This window comes from Limulus polyphemus, unplaced genomic scaffold (genome assembly GCF_000517525.1).
Source record: "Limulus polyphemus unplaced genomic scaffold, Limulus_polyphemus-2.1.2 Scaffold660, whole genome shotgun sequence".
Lineage (NCBI taxonomy): Eukaryota > Metazoa > Arthropoda > Merostomata > Xiphosura > Limulidae > Limulus > Limulus polyphemus.
Window position 1 is genome coordinate 305,375 of NW_013666270.1, and position 20,045 is coordinate 325,419.

At 31.6% G+C, this 20,045-nt stretch overlaps 1 protein-coding gene across 2 annotated transcripts in view; it reads left to right on the forward strand.

The window, feature by feature from the left end:
• Positions 1-3,270: 3,270 nt before the first annotated feature.
• LOC106459781 (60S ribosomal protein L21-like) overlaps positions 3,271-20,045 on the forward strand; it is a 23,256-nt gene continuing 6,481 nt past the window's right edge. The window contains exons 1-3 of one of the 2 annotated variants that reach the window (XM_013919439.2): positions 3,271-3,352; positions 12,912-13,054; positions 16,763-16,875. In XM_013919439.2, coding sequence (XP_013774893.1) covers positions 12,926-13,054; positions 16,763-16,875 — 242 coding nt within the window. In that variant the 5' untranslated portion in view covers positions 3,271-3,352; positions 12,912-12,925. The remainder of the gene's footprint in view (positions 3,353-12,911; positions 13,055-16,762; positions 16,876-20,045) is intronic. The other variant, XM_013919440.2, reaches the window with a different exon arrangement.

Consider the following 20,045-nt stretch of genomic DNA (forward strand, 5'->3'; position numbering starts at 1 on the left):
TTACACTGCTAAATTAGGGACAGCTAGCGCAGATAGCCCTCGTGTAGCTTTGCGCGAAATTCAAAACAAATAAACTATCCAGAATGCTAGCAGAAGTGGTTGTACAATTATCTTTACCAGAGGGATGAACCTCTAGTGTTGTTCTTCAATTATGTGTGATTAGTTATCCAGCTAAATGTTGTAATTGTCATCAAAATGGAAAGAAAATGGATAACAGAGTAATGGGAACCCTTGTAGAACTAGTGATCTTCCAATATCTGCAAGTGAAGCCATTGCTATGGTTAATAATCATAGATTTCGTTCTGGTGGACACTAATAAACTAAGTATTGGAGAAGAGATTGATCTCCAGCACAGTTTAAAGGTGTCAACTATAGAATGAAAGTAGTCATTTCTAATTTGGCATAGAGATCCTCATGTTTGACATACTGCGGTCTCTCTCAGTGAACTTTACCTGTGTGATGGATGAATTGATTTTCCAAAGGAGTGTCACCCAAACCCAGCCCAGCAACAAAAGACTACAGGAGTGTATGTGGCAGAGGGAATGATAGTACTTCCATGTACACAGGTGGTATTCTATGGTGTGATCCAAACAAGTTCCAATGCATCGGAGCTGGGTGACATGGTTGTAGAAGCCACACAAAAGATAAACTGTTTTCTGTCCAACAAGTGAGCAGCACTAGCGCAACAGTAATTCACCTAACATCATATGGTTGCTGGAATGACTATAGGTACAGTGAGTGAAGCATAAGTGGCCAAAGTAATTGGTAGTACTAGGGTCACACCATGACCAAAAGCAAAAACAGTGCTGAATCATCTGAGAGAACTGGTCGATGATTATGCTGACATTCTAAATCCAAAGCAGAAAAAGCAACTCAGTAAGTTGTTGGTTTAGTATGCTGATGTGTTTATGGGACCAAATGGCCAATTGGTCTGAATAATTGTAACTCAGCATCACATAGTCATAGACGATGCACTCCCGATAAATCAACCAGGACAGCTTCCTTAGAGCATAGGGGAAGTCACAAGCAATATGACACAAAAGAAGTGACTGGAGGGCATCACACAACAGCAAAAGAAGGCTGGATCATCTCAAGTCGTGATTGTCAAAAAGGAAAGTACACTGAGGCTGTGTGTGAACTTCAGATGAGTAAACATGGTGACTCTTCTCAGTACATTTCCATTACAAAGAACATATGAGTGTCTACATACATCAGAAGTCTTCCACTGTATCTATCTTCTGGTTACTGACAAGGTGAGCTGGACAATCAGAGCAGAGCAAAAATTACTTTTGGCATGAGAGATGGGCTGTATCAATGCTGTGTTATGCCATTTGGTCTGTCTAACACCCCAGCCACTTTTGAGAGGCTAATAGAGCTTACACTCAAAGGACTGCAATGGCAGAAATGCCCAGTCTATGTCAAAGATGTTTTAGTGTTTGTCCACACTTTTAAACAGCATTTAATAACCTGAGGATTGTATTTCAGCACTTCAGAAAGGCAGACCTGAAACTGAAACCTGGAAAGTGTTCACTCATGCAAACAAAAGTGGAGTGCCACTCAGATTCAGCCCAGAAACAGGAGACAGCACGAGTGTATGTGGAAAAGAAGATGATAGTATTCACATACACATAGGTGGTATTTCTTAGTATGAATTGGACAAAGTACATTCCATTGGTGCTGTTTAACATGATTATAAAAACTATCATGGAGTTTCTGGGCCAGTCATGTGCTCATGGCTCCTGAATGCAAATACTGTACGTTGAAGAAAGAGCTGCTTACTGTGGTTGTCTTCATAACCTACTTATATTGCTACTTGTATGGTAGAAAATTCACCATTTGAGTATATCATACTTTGATTAATTGGTTGATAAACTTTAAAAACCCAGAATGATGATCACACATTAGATAACAACGTTAGAAAAGTATGACTTTGTCATAGTTCATTGCCTGGGCCCACAAAACAGAAGTATGGATGGACTCTCTTGCCGCACAGTAAGAACCTGTCTGTTCAAGGATTTTCCTGATCTTGGACATCATGTGGAGAAGCATACCACTGTATCAGCCATAGCAGCAACAAGCCATAAAGTAGACAACTCTAATGATGAGTGCATTCTGAAGCTTAAACTTCAATAGTTCCAAGATGAACACTTGAATGACCCTGATTTAGCATGGATGTTCCTTGTGGCCCAGCAAGGAATAGCTCACCCAGTACACATGGTGCAGCAAAGTGCAGACTTGCAAAGCTTATGGCATTTGTATATCCAGTTATTAATACAAAAAGGTGTACTGTACCGATATTATCAGCCTGAGAGGCATGATCCTCTGGCAGTTTTACATCTAACAGTCTACAGAACTTTGTGGCAAGATAAATTCCAGACATTACACAACACTAGGACTGGAGGGCATCAAGAAATGGCACATCTTTGTTCTAACATCCAATGGCAGCTTTTCTAACCACGAGTCAGTCAGGGTATTTGGCACTAGTATGATAGCTGCACAATGTGTGATGAACAAAGGAAGAACTAGCCAAAAGAGGATACATTTCAACAGAAAGTTGCTGGATATTGGAAGTACATTTCCTCAGACTCCAAAGGCAATCACCACAATCTCATACACACACACTTTATTTTTATTTAGTGTTCTAGTAAAGATTCTTCATCACTTGGTAATAGATTTAGATTACCCCGTAATCGATATCTTGAGCAAATCTCTTGTTCTCTAGTGGACCTATCCGATATAACTTTAAACTAAAGTTAATTCACTGTCACCTGGGCCCTCCAGTGGCACAGCGATATGTCAGCGGACTTACAATGCTATAATCCGGGTTTCGATACCTGTGGTGGGCAGAGCACAGATAGCCCATTGTGTAGCTTTGTGTTTAATTACAAACAATCAAACAAACTGTCACCTGGCGCCCCCTGTGGGCTATAAACAAAACCGTCACTTGGATATACCACATTACTTTGTTATTTTCAACATTATGAAATCTCATGCTATTATACCAAATTTGTTTTTTTTTTCTGTAAATTTTATAATTAAGAAAACAAGATTGATGTTGTGTACATTTGCGCGAAATTCTGTAACAAAGATTCATTTACAAACTTTGAATAATAAAAATTGCATAATAAGCACACAATAATAACAAAATATTTTTGATGTTAGAAAAACACGTAGGTTCAAGAAGTCTTGATAGAGATGAATAAAAACCCAATAACCGCTCGGGTTATAGGGTTTTTATTCATAATAACAAAATAGATGGCGTTGGCAATGCAGTGACGTTCGCCTATAGAGCGATTTTCTTTCTTTCTAGCCTGCCATTGTTAAGTGTTTAGTCGAAGTTGTAAGTGAGTTGGTATGTAATAATTTTTAAACATATGTTAATTGTTTATGTTAGTTAGAAACTATGAAAAGTGTCGTAGGTGCACGTTAAAATTATAGTTTTACGTAAATGGTTAACAGATTTTGTGTAAATATTTAGTTTTTCCACAAAGATCGGATAGCCTAACTTACACTTACGATGAATACAAACACGTGGACCTTAGCTTAGGCCTAACTAATAATGGTTGAAGACGGCTTGAATGGGTAATGAAGAAAACTTTAATATAAGTTTAACATAACAGAAAATGTACAACGTTTCGACAAGGTTTTGTCATCATCATTTTGTCGAAACGTACATTTGCTGTTATGTTAAACTTGTATTAAAATTTTTCTTCATTACACATTCAAGCCGTCTCCAACCATTATTAGTCTCAAAGTGGGTTCCTCGTCATCAAATTAGGCCTAACTACTTTTTAAGTGATGGTTTTAGGATTGTGTATGTATTATCGGTGTAGTAGAAAGAAATGTGAAGTAAACTACTTATCTGTGAATTTCACACTATTTCGCATGTTAGCTTTATTAAAAAGCATTTAAAATTTACATGTTTTTTTTCTTTTTTAATATCTCGATATGCGGCAGTTTACATTGTTTATTAAGATAAAGTCCGTTTTAAGGAGCACATAATGGTCCATAATATTTTATGAAATATAATAAATTGTTGTAACGTTCAGAGATATATAATGGGGCTATCTCTGCTGTTCCTACACTATGTATATAAAACTCGATGTTTAAGGTCATAAGCCTTTAGACATTGCTGAATCACTTTGAGGTATAGTAAGTTATGAATCTACTTGTAAATATAATTTTTACATTACATAAAAGTGATTCATACTTTATCTAGTATATTTCAGTAGTGTCATAGAGCATGTACAACTGCAGGTACTATTTAGAAAGAAATAACAGACAATCAAAACAATAGCATATTCAATGAACTTTCAGGTGTTTTGTGGTAAATTGATGGACCAATTTTGATAAAATGTACACCACAGAATACTGAAATCATTTTACTTAAGAAAATCTGTATGTACCAATATATTTTCAAAACGAGACCAAAAACTCGAGTGCTTTCGAATAGTTGACTATTCTTCTTCAGGAGAATAAAGGGTTATGTTTAATGAGTGTGATAAAATATATAGGTTCTAATGTTGATGCTACCTAAACTGGATGTTCAATATGAGTTAGCTTTGAGAACTAGCCAATCATAACCTAGAGTTGTTTGTGTCAGGTTAAGTTTTGTGCTAATGGGGTGTGTAAAGTTCATAAAACACTTATGTGAGATAATAGTTATAAGAATTATTAACTAATTTCTATAAAGATAAAATCAGAAATAAAATTAAATAATGGCAAATGGCGGTGGGAAATGGAAAATAATGTAGCTCAATATATAGAGAGAAATTTAAGGAAGAATAATACTAATAATGTAAAGTAAGTTTAATCATGAATTTAGTTTTGAAAATCTTTTCAGAGACTTGCTAAGGTCAACAACCCCAGGATCCAATAAACTTCTTTAATTTCCCAGTTTCTGTTAGATGTAAAATTTGTCTCTATACCCATAACTTCAAGGAAGTGTCCAAGCATGTTAAAGTGTTTTGTGACTGGAAGTTCTTTATTTGTTTTTTATTATTGATTTATGGTTATTAAAACATTCCCGTATAGTTGTTTTGGTTTAACCTACATATTGGAAATTGCATTTTCGACATTGGATTAAGTAAATAACATTTTTTGTAGAGCAGGTTATGGAATTAGTGATTTTGAACTGCTTTTGATTGTCTATCAGAAAATTTGTCCATTTCCTGCATGAACATACATGTTTGCCATTGCAAGGTTAGACTTCCACCTGGTGTTGGCTTAAATTTTACTTTAGCATGAACTAAGTGTGAATGCAAAGTTTTATTCTTTCTGAAAGAAATGAAAGAACTTCTGTAAAAAATAGATTTTATTCGATCATTTAGTTGAAGGAAGTAAAAGTGTTTCTTTAGTATCCGGGATAGATTTTTTTAGTTTTGAGTGATAGGTAATAACCAGTGGAACACGAGAAGAGTTTGTCTTTGGTAATGGTTTCAAAGCTTTCTCAACTTGTTGGGTGATAGTGTTTTGTTTATAACCTCTTTCAGTCATAGTCTGTTTCAAAGAATTAATGTGACAGTCATAGCTCTTATTAACAAAGCATATCTTAAATCTAAGTGCTTGATTGAATGTGATATTGCATTTGGTGTGTGGAGGGTGACAGCTTTGATTATGTAAGTATTGTGGTTTATCCGTTGGTTTTTGGTACAAATCAGAATGTAGAACACCATCATTTAATGTTAGGTTTATATCTAAGAAGCTTATTTGGGTAGTGGTGTATATGTTTGTTATAAATATTATGACTTCACAATTACAATATTTCATTAATGTTGAAATATTGATGCAAAAATTAGTAATTAATGGATTTAATAAAGAAACATTAAATTAAATTATCAAAACATTTTGTGATAAATATAAAACGTATTAAATAAATATAAGGAATTAAAAATTAAGAAATTTTTGCTTGAAGTTTCTGATAGGTATTTTTACTTTTTAATAAAGTCATTTAAACAACTTTGCACTATTTTTATGTCAATGAACACTATAACGTGTACATGCTCAGGTAGTCTGAACATTGGTAGTTACAGTGGACTCTGTGAGTAAATTTAATGGGAAGTGGTTGGGAGTGACACTGGTTTAGATAACTTGGTTGGGTTTTTATACTAGTATAATTTGTCTACTGTATTACTAATTAACTTTACTACTATAATAGGGGCTGAAATGCCAACATCAGGATTTAAGTTTATCTTACCCTCAATGGAAGAACCTTATTTGCATTTTTCTTTTATTACTTTGCAGAGTGGTCACCTTCCCACAACTTTCTGCAGGTAGTGAAGGGTGGTGTAGATGTGGGCTTTAGCACTCACATCTTGTTCTCCTAACTGATATTTTTTGATTTTGTTTTCTTCAACATGAGAGTGGTAAACAAGTTAAGACTGATAGCTGGTGTATCCTTACTGCAACATGTGTGTGTGTGACTTCTGCAATCACAATCAAATCCCAAGCCATTTTTGTATCCTGTGTTTTAGCCTGTGCTTTGGGGATCCTTTTAATTTATACAGTGGCTTCATTTTTGTTTGGGCCTGTTTTGCTCACTAAAATGTCCATCACAGGTTTGGATTTGCTGTTTTTAACACAACTTTCCTTTTGATGTTAATTTTTATTTGACTGTTTAAGTACTAATTTGTTCCACACACACGTGTGTGTTGTTTTAGAGACAGTTTATGTACACTGTGAAAATACTGACATATTAACCCCCTTCCACACGTATCAAAGGCCATGTCATTGCGTTTGTTGACTCACATTCAAAATTTTATTAAACTACTATTTTATGATATGTCAATAAGTTTGGTATCAAACTGTAGATCATAATTCAAGTTTTAGTATTATACATTATTTAATTTCTTAACTCTTCCAACACAGAGTTGGTCAATTTGACCGAGTCACGTGAACTTTTGTGCAAAGTCTGTGTGCAAAGTAATTTTCATGTTAAAATAAAAAATACTTTTCCTCATCACAAAAATCTCAAATTTCTTTTGTAATACCTAAAACCTCCTAAATGCATTTCAAACGTTTTTTTCAGTAAAACTTAAGTTTTTCTATTATTATCTCTACCCTATCTCAATACGGGATAGGTCAACGACCTTGTAACCACCAAAAAAATAATAATTAACCTTTTTTTTTCTATATGGAATGACTTCAAATTGTAACGTGAAATTACATTAGTTTATCCTATGTAGCTCTAAGTTCGTAACATTATACATTTATTTATAATTTAATTTTATTGTTTTATTGCTATTTGAACCGTATCTAACTACTATTCGTGCCACTATAAATTGTAAATCACTTGGGGGAACGTGGCTCATGTTACACTATTGAATTACATTACCCACGAACTGTGCATGTGTGCCTCGTGAACTATTTTAATTATTATTACTTATTTTACCTAATCTAGTCTTAAATAACTTAAAAAGATCCGTATTTTTAGATTTTAGTTACTTTTATAATAATAAAGAACAAATATGAAAAACAAGAAATAAAGTACTTACCCAATCTTCTCTTTTCTTGCCCTCAATTGTTGATGAGTTAAGCCTGATTTTTTATAGTTATAGTAATGCACTTGTCAATTTGTATTGAATTAAATATTGCACCAAAGAATATAGGCTAATAACATGCAAAAAGTAGACAAATTCACTTACCTCTGAAAATTTTCCTGGCTTTCTAACTAATCGACAAGAGCCGTTACAAATTCATCCAAGTTAGTCGTTAACTTTCCCACATGAACGAATCTTGTACTATGAGTGAAATTGATGATATTCAGAAAACCTTGACTTTCTGTTGGTTATAGGTAATATATTATGAAGTGTAAGAGAGAACTATCAACAAATTGTGAAAGAGGATGTGGCAGGAGGGGTCTGATTTTCTATTTGATAGCTCTGTAACCAAACAAAATTGAAGACTAAAAATTATGGTTTGTGTGGGCAATAATGATTTTTATAGAGAATATTTTATGTTCAATTTTGTAGATTTCGAGGGGTGGTGGATAAAATGGGGATGATGACATGCTAAGACAGTGTGTCATGTATATACTATTAAAATATGGATTATTAGCTAAGATTTTATACTATTCTATTGGCATAACATAAACAAAAGGTATTTTAATAAAATTTTGAATGTAAGACGCCAAAACCTTGTGTCATGCACATTTAAGGGTACCCGGGGCAATAGGGTTAATTTAAAAGTAAATTAAAAAAAAAACGTAAACATTGATTTTTGTGTGTCACGTGTTATGTTGAATGCAGCACTGGTTCAAATTAGGTGTTTTGATGTCAAAATACAACGTATAGTTTTGTACAAATTATGAACTCAATTTACTAATATTAACAAGCTAGAATATAAAATAAGAAACTCCTGTCTTTTCTATTTGCTGAAATAATGCTTATGTGCTGAATCAAACACAGTGGCCCTGCTGACTTTTTTCCATTTTTGGAAACGCTCCTTTATATACACTTACGTTTGTCTATGACATATTAATAACCAATCAAAAGCCCAATGTCCCACTAGTGGCTTTCTCAGCCATTTTGAAGTATTCTTGACTTCACCTTGTTCTTTTGATACAAATCTTCAAGCTGAAGAGTCTTTAGTCTGCTCAAAATTATTAAGCGTGATAAACTATAGTGGAATTCTGTGGTGTTGATATAGTAATTTATGATTTTTTGGTTATTTCAAATGTATATATAAAACCTAAAAAAAAATTATCACGTCATCCACATGTGAAATTTTCTAAACATTAGCAGCCTGTGACAAACAACAAATGAGTACAAAGGTCATAACTACAACAGATAATTGTTTGCTTTATTTCTTTATTTAATGTTCTATGTTTTAAGGAAAATAAGTTTAAGTTTTGTAAATAGTAATAATGTATATTAATTGAAATGTGACTATTTTACAAAATACTAGTCCACTAAAACACAGCTAAGACAGGTCACTTTGTAAAGACTGAAGGTCGGTTTTATATTACTGGATACGGTAATATGAGTGCGCGTGCACCATATCATTGTAACTTCTGTATTGTTAATGTTAGCCAGGCATGCCTGAAAGGTCAATATTATAAGAATATTAAATGTTGTGAGATTTAAGCTATTTAGTCTAAACATTTGTGTTTTTATGTTATATGTAGTCATTCTAGAATGAAAAAGGTGTAATTTATATTTCCTAATTTTATTATGATGGTTACAAGATCCATCAAATTTACTGAACCTGTACAGGGATTTGTTAATGAAAATAACAGATGAAATAGTTTTTTCTTAAGAAATGTTTGATAACTATCTGGACATTATAAGGATTTCGCATGAGAAATTTAAAAACATTCTGATGTATAAAAGTAGTTTTCGTCTTGAAACGAAAATTAGTTTGCATGTTGGATAACAACATGTGAAAAGAATACAAAGCATGAAAAAAAACATTGCTTGATAAACCTTACGACTTAATAAAAAAATCTGATATTATGTGTATGAAAGCCTTGTAATGTTTACTTTTAACTTGTCAAATTTCGTTTACATACGTTTCCTAATTTAAAAGTTATAACATGAAAACTATAACAAGCACAAAATTGGTTAGGAGGTTGGTTCCAGGAACCGAGCCCCTGCTGAAATAGTTAAAGCAGTATTCACATGATTTGTTTCAAATGGCCTTGGTTCGGTTTGTTTTCTTTGAATGTTCTAGTTCACATTACCTTGTTTCCAAAATGTTGAGTTCATTTTCATGGTTCACTCACCAGACCTTCCAAGGATCTTTAAAGTATGTTCAAAGGAAACTCGTTTCTTTTACCAAATAGACCTCTTCTGGTGGATTCAGTTTGCTTCATTTGTCAGTAGAACTTTGTTGTTCAAACTGTTTTCCAAACAAAACAAATTGTACTGAATATAGAAAAAGCTCCAGTGTGAACAGGTCCTAAGATATTTTGGTTAGGCTTGCTTTGAAAAAAAAATTGTTTAAATATGTTTCAGTCGTATTCTCAATGAGTACCATTGTTGTTGTTTTTCTGTTAATATTTAGCTGCTTTTTTCGGTTTTTGATTTTTCCAAAAGTCTATAATAAACAAAGCAATTTGTAACTGTCTGCACACATTAACAGACATTTTGAGTTGACAAGTTCAGAGAAAATCACAAAAAATATTGAAATTCATAGTAAAAGCTGTTTCTTACAAGAATTGTCTGAGACAGGGTTATTTACATTATGCATTGTACTTTTTTCCACACCATTTACAAATCTTTACCTTTTATTTACAGATCAAAGGAGGGAAAATACATTGCAGTTAAGCTGATCAATTTAGTGTTATTTTCCATTATTAGCATTCAACTTTTTTTTATTGTGCATGTATGTGGGTTTATAGTTAGTGAAACACCGAAAAATAGACAAAATGGTGTACTTTAGTACTCCATGTATCTACGACCAAGATAAGATACTGATTTTGGAACAAATGCATTCTTACCACAATAGATTTTAATGAATATAGAATCATAATTCTCCCTCCTGTACAATCAAATGAAAGGGAAGTTTATGTGTAGTATTTAGCATCCTCTAGCACTGAGAGTGCACTTAATGACTATTCTGACTAGTATAAATGGGTATCCAAAGAATGGCAATAGAATGCTCCAGCTGTGTTGAAATAGTACTATTATCTAAAGAACAACAAAGGAAAAAAAGTTTCTGGTTTTGGAGATCATATCTACTGCTTACGAGAGTCACAAAGGAAAAGTACGTGATTATTTGGAAATCATATTTTGTATGAATCATCACCACATGGTTTACAGGAACATTCTGAAACACTTTGGCCCTACCATGGAAGTTTATCCTGATATATATTAAGGAGGCAGCAAAATCACAGGAAGTCCAAAAAGTACGAAGTATGCAGTCTTAAACTGATTTTGACAACCACATATTTTTGGATTGCCTGTGAAAAACATTACCAAAAAACAAAAACAAAATATTTCCGGTGATCAAATCAGTGTGTATGAATTAACAGTGTATTTGAAACACTGTGTGTAACATAACCTTTTACTCAGGTATTCTAGATTCATTTGACCATCCTGCTCTCATCAGCAAGGCACAAGCACTCATTGATTTTCTACATGGTTTTGGAAATTATGAACTAAAATTTTTGTACTTGGCTGAAAGTCCTGCTCATATGGAAACAATCCATAAACAGTTTGAAAGTAGTAATATAACACATGTAAAAAGGATAACAGGACTGTATGTCACAAAAGTTTATGACAAGAACTGTGTGAACTTTGGATGTGTTTCACGGCAGAAAGTAGCACTTTTGTTGTGAAAAGCATAGATTGAACATGTTTTCAAGCAGTTAAACTTCTAAGTCTTTTACCTGCTTTTGTCCAAGTACTGGTAAGTTTTATCACATTCTGTCTGTACAGATGACAATTGTGTACACAAAAGCTGAAGATAAGCATTCAGTTTTACTCTCACTACTGCAAAAAGAGAAAACTAAAAAAAACAGGAATGACAACTATGATTATACCATGGAACCAGTGCCAGACTCTTCAGAAAGTTCAATGAAGAGAAAAATTATGAAGATACAATACTAGCTGACCATATAGATAACTGTAAAAATCTTAAGCAAAATAAAAAGTAGTAGGAACATCATGGAAAATGCACTACGTTCTGCATGCATGACTCCTCCACAGGAAAGTAAACAAGTGTAGTGTGATATACCAAATTACAATGAAATACCTAAATGTGCATCACAATTATTTTGGTGATACTAGCTTCTCTGGGAAAGAAACTGGACACTGGTATTTTGTGGAAAACAATGCAACTTTCATTGAACATTGTTTTAATTCTATTCAACATTGATGTATGTAGTTTTAGATAGCACTGGTGTTTTGGTGTAGTAATCTTTTTTAGACATAATCCTTGACTAAAAAACACAAAAATGGACTCGAAATATTTAAAAGCATAATTTGCAAAAACATTTTAATAGTTTTAACTTGTCCCATTCACAGAGTAGTCATTTAGGCCATTAGAAAAATCACTGAATATGGGCAAAGTTTTATTGAATAGTTATGTTAGTTTAAGTTTGTTAAAGTAATTGATTGCATCTTGGAAACTTTTAATTATTATAATTTATTTTAGTTTTACATAAGGTAAAATCCTTAATATGGCTGCCTAATCATGTTCGTGTTTTCACTTATCTGTGCTTATTTATTGAGGAATCAATGAAGAATATTGAAAAGTTGTTGGGATAGCTTTTGCTAATTTTTAAATGAATGTTACATATATGTGCCGTTTTTGCTAGTGCGTGAATAAGGTGAAGTTTGGCAAGCGTGGTATGGAAAATTTAATTATTTAGGATAAACTAAAAACATTTAAGTAAAGCATCTACGCTTGGCAAGACATAAACTTGTGTTAGACATTATGAGGAATTTTTTAAAATCTTGATGACTACGTGCATGAATATATATAAAAAAAAAAGCATACCAAGCTTGTTGAGTTACAAAAAATATTCTTAGTATATAATATCAGAGATCATTTACATCTTTGATTCGTGTTGTAAATTATTATATCATATAAATTCACAATTTTATTGTTTAGTACTATACTTCAATTGTTTCTAGCTTGGATTTAGAATAACATAAGCTTCTAGTAAATTAAAGTATACAAATATTCTAAAAATATACTGAAAATCTGTTTGCATCTTGTTTTAATGTGTTTACATTACAAAGGAAACTAAGTGCAAGCATTACTCAGTTAAAGTATTGTGAACTTAGAATGACCATAATAAATATTTAAATTTTCAGTTGACTTGAATACGAATTTTTTATTAATGTTTAAGTGTTTTAGAAAATAATTAAATTTATTGTTGGAAAGGATTGCAATTATTGGTATAACATAATTGCTTGATGAACAAATTTAAAACATCTTTGAGCATTAATTTCTTCTTATTGCAGGAAATTTATAAACAATGACCAATCCTAAAGGTTACAGACGAGGAACTCGATACCTTTTCTCCAGAGGGTTTAAAAAGAAAGGACTTGAACCTCTTTCTACATTCTTGAAAGTCTATAAACGAGGAGATATTGTTGATATAAAGGTATGCTTTGAAGAAAGTCATATGTTATGAGATGATTACATATAACTACTGACCTCTGCATGTGTGTATTTATACAAATACAGTGACTGTTGGAGTACAGTTTTGCTATGAAATGTGTTTAAATAGTTCTATATTATTCCTTCAGTAACTGTGTAACCCTTTTGTTGTCAAAGAGTGAGTGTCATTTTAGAAGTGTTATTTTCCAAATTTTATTGAATAACTTTACTATTACTTATGTCAATGAAATTGACATCAAAAGTTTATAATTCAAATTTTGATGTTATACATGTTTTAATTTCTTAATTTAAAAAGAAATGTAAAGAAAAAACATTTAAATATCAATTTTTGTGTCATACAGAACCTCCTATTGCCTTATTGCTCTGTTTATAATTTATTATGCCTACCCTACAATGTATGAAGTGGTTAACAAATTAGAAACTCAAATTGGTGATATAGACAAGTTGCCTAGGTATCCATATACTTATCCAATTTAGTAAGTTTCACTCCTCCCATTACTCCATTCTTTCAAAACTTCTTATATAGTTCCACCTTTCTTTTGACTAAAAGTTTATAACCAATAGAAAGGGCATTTTCTTTTTTACATAAATCTTTTTTTTATAGCCATTTGTAAATAGCTTGAAGGATAAAATCATTTCACCAAACTGTTGAAATGTGATGACTTAAGTTGTTGCTCTGAAGAGAAATGGGTTTTTTAAAACTCATATATAGCTTGTTTAGAAGCCCAAATAAATTACAGGGATTTTGTGTGCACTAATATAGTAACTTGATTTTTTTTCTAATAAATATATATATATATATATATATATATGAAGGGTACAAAAATTAATAGCTCTTCACATTCCACTCGGAAGAATAAAAGAATCTTACGGAAAGGCTTAACATATGTGAAGCTTGAGCACAAAGTCTCATAACCACCATAAGTACTCAGTCTTTGTTTTTTGAAGTATCTTTTATTTATTCTTCTACATTTTTAGCATTTGTGAATAAATAACTATGTATATACACATGTAATGTATAATAGCCAAAATTTCACTATATTTTGCAAATTACTAACATACTGGTTTTATAGTTAGATTTGTACTTTGTAGGCCTATATAGTTATGCTACTGAACTTGTATTATTTTTCTAATTGCCTAAATTGAGGTAAAATAAAAGCAAATTATGTAACATTAGAATCTTGACAACTTAGAAAAAAAGGTTTATTCATAACATTTTAGAAAGATTCAATACTTTACAAATATCAATTTGACTGACCTCTAACCACCATAAGAAATTAGGAAATAAATATAAATTATGCATTTTTTGTTCTAGAACAACTACAAAGTATAACATGAAAACACATGTTTAGTCTAAATAACTTAAATCTCATAACATTATACATTTGTATATATTTATTATTTTTATTATATTGACCTTACAGCCATGCGTGGCTAACAGTACAGAAGTTACAATGATGCTGCGCATGTGCACTCATGTTATAGTATCCAATAATATACAAATGGACCTTTAGTCTTTACAAAATGACCTGTGTTTTAGTGGACCAGTATTTTGTAAAATATTCAATTATTATAGATTATCACTATTTACAAACAAGTTCTTAAACTTATTTTTCTTAAAACATAGAACAATAAAGGAAGAAATAAAGCAAACGATTATCTCTTCTTGTTGCATCCTTTGTACTCGGTTAATACTTCTTGTAGATTGCTAAGCCTTAAGAAATTTTGCAAATGGAGGATGCGAAACAAAATAATTGTTTTTAGGTTTTACATATACGTTTGAATAACCAAAAAAGCATAAATTACTATATTGATATCATAGAATTCCATTATAATTTATCAAGTTTAGTAACTAAACTTTATTTTAATCTTAAAAAATATGAAATTTTCAAGGAGGCTAAAGACACTACCTACCTTTGTTGAAGTATTGGGGCAAAAGAAAAAAATGGCCTCCTAAGAATTTAAAATTGCTCAAAGCCACTAGGGAGACATTTTGAGCTTCCGATTGGTTATTCATGTCATATATAGAAGTAAGTGTATATAAGGGGGCATTTCCAAAAATGGAAATAGGTGGGTGGTGTGCCACTGTGTTTGATTCAGTACATGAATGATATCTTGGCAAATAGAAAAGATGGGAGGTTCTTATTTTATATTCTAGCTTATTAATATTGGTAATTTGATTTCCTAATTTGTACAAAACTATGGACTTTGTATTTTGACATCACAAACGTAATTTGAACCAGTGCTGCTTACAACATACCACATGACACACAAAAATTGATGTTTTAAGTTTTTTAATATTTACTTCTAAATTAAGAAATTGAATAATGTATAATACTAAAATTTGAATTATAATCTACAGTTTGATACCAAACATATTGACATAAATTCATAAAATAGTTCAATAATATTTTGAATGGAAGTCAACAAACACAACATTCTCTTTGACCCATAACAATAGGGTTAATGACACAAGTGGTGATTTGTTGCTTTATTTTCAGCAGATTTCTACTTCAGTCATTAACAGTGAAATAAACACATAAAATGTGAAATGTTTAACAGTCCAAACTCAAAACAAATACTTAGAAATAAAAAGAAGAGCTGTGCCCTATTTTCTTGATTATTGTTTACAAAATTTCAGATTTTACAACTTTTCATTATACTTTGATTATTTCTACTGGCTGAAAAATAGAATATACTGTTGGGTAGAGGTAATAACAGATAAAATATAAAGTTTTATATTTACTTAGGAAGTTTAAGCAATTGCGCAAATTAAGTTTGAGATTTTTGAGACAAAGAAAAGTATTTGTAATCTTAACATAAAAACCACTTTGCTTTTTGACAAGTCAAAAAGAATTTGATTTATTCATGGACAAATTGTTAGTAAACATACTTCATTAAAAAAACTGATTTTTGTGTACAAACAACTAACTCTGCTGAATTTTGTGAAGATACACATACTGGTTACAGGGTCGTTCCTTGGGACTGAGTCCATACTGAAAGAGTTAATACTGAGTTGTAGACAAACACTTGTAGTAACAGTAGTAAATGTAACACAGTTCAAACATGTATTTGTATGAGGTGACAGCAATATTCTTTTTTACCAACCCATGGAATGGATCATTACAGTGGCCTTCAAATAATTTTAATATTTAGATTAGTTAATTCTTTTGCTGTTAAAAAATATATGTATAGTAAAAACCTGTAATCTAGTTGCACCTCTTCGTGGAAACCCAATTATTACTTTCCATCCAGTTATCTACTGTTAAAAGGGTTTTTATGATTTGTTATATATTTCCTGAAAAGACAAATTAAATTTTTTTCAATTGGTTGTAATGGGAACTTGTTAGCTACCAAGATTATTTCTTGGCTGCCAAAAAACATAGTACATGGTTTCTGCTTAGTCTTTTGGTGTATGTACTGCACTGATGTAATTAACATTCATTTTACTAAAATAAAGCTGTTTAAGCTCCTTTATTTAACTATTTCTCATTATCACTACTACTAATGATATTTAATAGTTTTACCCTCAAAAAATTACACAAAAAGAATAATATAAGATGATTTAGATCTAAAAAAGATAAGTAGTTTTAGAGTTTGAGAAAATGCTACACTAAGTAAAAGATGTACTGTGTATGTTGTACATGGATTTACTTTTCTTTGTTTTACATGTCTTTTAACTTTATTACAGGGAAATGGAGCTTTCCAGAAGGGAATGCCTCACAAATTCTATCATGGAAAGACTGGTCGAGTGTTTAATGTGACACCTCATGCTGTTGGAGTGATAGTCAATAAACGTGTCAGGTATGATAAGTAGAATAAGAAAAATGCCCCCGCTCCCCTCTAGGCATGCATGTCTCATCACAGTTCTATTCACAAAGTAGACATGATGTGTTTGTTTGCTATGCAATAAAAGATACGTGATTCATTCTACAACATATAACACTTATTTTCTTATCAGGCAGTACCAACTTGGATAATATATTTTTAGGAATGGCAAGTTTAAAGCAAAAATAGGTAGTTCTAACTTTGAAATGGAATCTATTTATTTATTCTAGTTGCACATAATAACATCTTATTTAATTTGGTGTTTCAGTTATTCTGGAATTTCGTTTATCCTGGAGCAATGCGATAAACTGGGTTCCATTGTATTTATTCATTAGTCAGTACCAACAGTTTTAGCAAATTATGTTCTATTAACTCTTTCAATACTATTGGGTTAAACAATGAATGACATTTTAATGTGTGTCAGTAAACTTGGCATAAAAACAGGTTGCTCCAGTTTTAAACTAATTAGAAACAAACTATATATGATTAAAAGCAATAATCATAAATTTGAACCTCCTACTTTCTTGATTTGCTTAGACATCAATAGATTTGGTACCCACAAACAAAGCCCCTTTTTTCTTTCTCTGACTTCAGATTGTTTGATAATCAACTTTACAAGGCTGAGGAATATGTTAATAACTAGTAGAATGAGCACACTGTCCCATGTGTAAATCTTGCAATTCTGTATTCAGTTTTCTTGCTGTAAGCTGTTAGTAAATGAGAATTCCTTGGTTTGTGTTGATCAGACTTGATGCTCTAAAGCTTTATTTAGAAAGCTAGGTAAATTATAGTAGTTTTGTGACATTCTATTCTAGTGACTAAAATCTATAATTAAAAGCTACATGAACTTATTAGCTCACCCAAATTTGTGAGATTTGTGATGCTCAAAGGAGGACATCAGATTTTTTATTCAAGTGCAAATGGCTCAAGTATGCAGTTTTTTGTGTAATTTTTAATTTATTGTTATATATATATATATTTTTTTTGACAAAAGTAAATTGTAAAATTTATAAATTTCTTAGCTTAACAAAACAGTAAATCAAAATTTTAATAGCTCCAACACAATGTGAAACACACTTGGATCACCTGTTGTTTAAGTTAACTCTATGGGAAACAGTTAATGGGCTCCTTCTGCAAAGTACAATAATAAAACCAAAACATTGAAAGAAAACAAATGTAAAAAGGTTTACAGTTGAAAGAACTTGGAACTTTCTGATCAATACTGCAGGTAGTACATAGGAAGAAATGATATTATTACATATTTTATAACTTATTTTGAATAAGAGAAATCTTTTCATGTTCCTTAAGGAAGTCATAAATGAAATATGAAACTGTGAGATGAAAATAAATATTCTTAGTATGAAGATCACTTCTCACTTAATCGAGGAAACATTTAGTAGAAATGCTTTATTAAAATTTTTTTTCAATAATACAATGTTTGATAAACTCTTGCAATATTACTTTTAAGATACACTTGATAAATTTAGTGTTATAGTATGTATAGTTTAAGAGTTCCAAGGTTTGACAAATTTCATACTACAAGGTTAAAGGAAAGTGAATTAATTACATTGGGTATAATAATAATAATAATGAAAATGTACATCATTTTTAGGGCATTGACGTGATGAAATACTGAACAATGAAAATGTATAAGTAATGGAGATGAAATTGCAGACAATAATTTATTTTTTATAATTGTTTAGTGCAAAATGATAGTTTTTGCAATAGAATTGTGTTTCTAAATAACTACATTTTTGATTTGACACTACTTTTATTTTGCCTTTAAAAAACGAACTTAGGACCTTTAAATGTTTTCTTGAAAGTATTTAAACATTTATTATTAACAATGTTAGATTAACTTCTTTTGGTCCCACCATCACCCCGACCACTTTCAAACACGGGTACTCTAATATCAAGATGGAATGGTTAGTTTTCTATTTGGTATTAGGTCAGTTTTTAAACATACAGTATGTACTATTTTTTGGACAGATTTGGTGAAATAATGCTGGATCACAATGGTAATTAAATAAAATCCCACCATCACCCCAACCACTTTCCAACACGGGTACTCTAATATCAGAGATGAAAGTCTTCCGGATATATCCGGAAATACGGATATTTCTAAAAAATCCTGAAAACCTCCGGTTTTTTCTGGAGAAACACATTTTTTAAAATTATTTATCGGATTTTGGTGTTCCATGCCACAGATAAGCGTTTATGCAATCGCGCGGTTTGTTTACATTCGGCGACAGGGCGCCGCCATTTTGTAGTCTCGCAATGCTTGCTGGCGTGTACGAGACCTTGTATGCTTATAATGCAAACTTCGTGTCATGTGAACGAGATTTTATCTCAAACGTGCTTTAGAAAACGCAGTCATTCTTTTGTGTACCTTTCTATTGAGCGAAACAATTGAAGAACCTTAACTATTCAAAGGTGTTTACCGAAGCAATAATAGATCAAATGAAATGTACAAACAAGTAGATAGGTCGGCGGATATCCGTAGCATAGAAGGAAAGGTAAAGAACGAGTTCAAATGGTCATGGCTGGAGGAAAAGGATGTAAATGGTGACTTTTTATCGGACTTTGTGAGGAAAGTGGACAGGCCAGGATATGCAGTATGCACGTAATAGATCTATAAAGTAAAATTTACTAACCTAGTCATCGCGTTCCGGCTACTAACTTTCTTAGTAGGCAATGCAAGTCTTGCTATGATGAATTCAATTCATTCATATCAGGTGATGACAAAACCATGATACAATTTTTTGGGGATTTCAAAATAATGTACTAAAACATTAAAAGTAATAAGTTCAAATCTGTAGCAAATATAAATATTGTAATCATTTCTTATAAATACGATTTCCTAATATAATTTTCCAAGATATTAAAGATTATAATGCAAAAAAACCAAATTTATTAAAAGTAATAGGCTTTATATTTCTTAAACTACCTACATATGTCAAAGTACTTATGAATTTTCGAAAATATTCGTCCACTAGTTTTATTGTTGGAATGAAATATAGCAAGACTTGTAATGGCTGGAGACGGCTTGAATGGGTAATGAAGAAAAACTTTAATATAAGTTTAACATAACAGCAAATGTACAACGTTTCGACAATGCATTTTATGGAAATTTTATCTATTTTTAA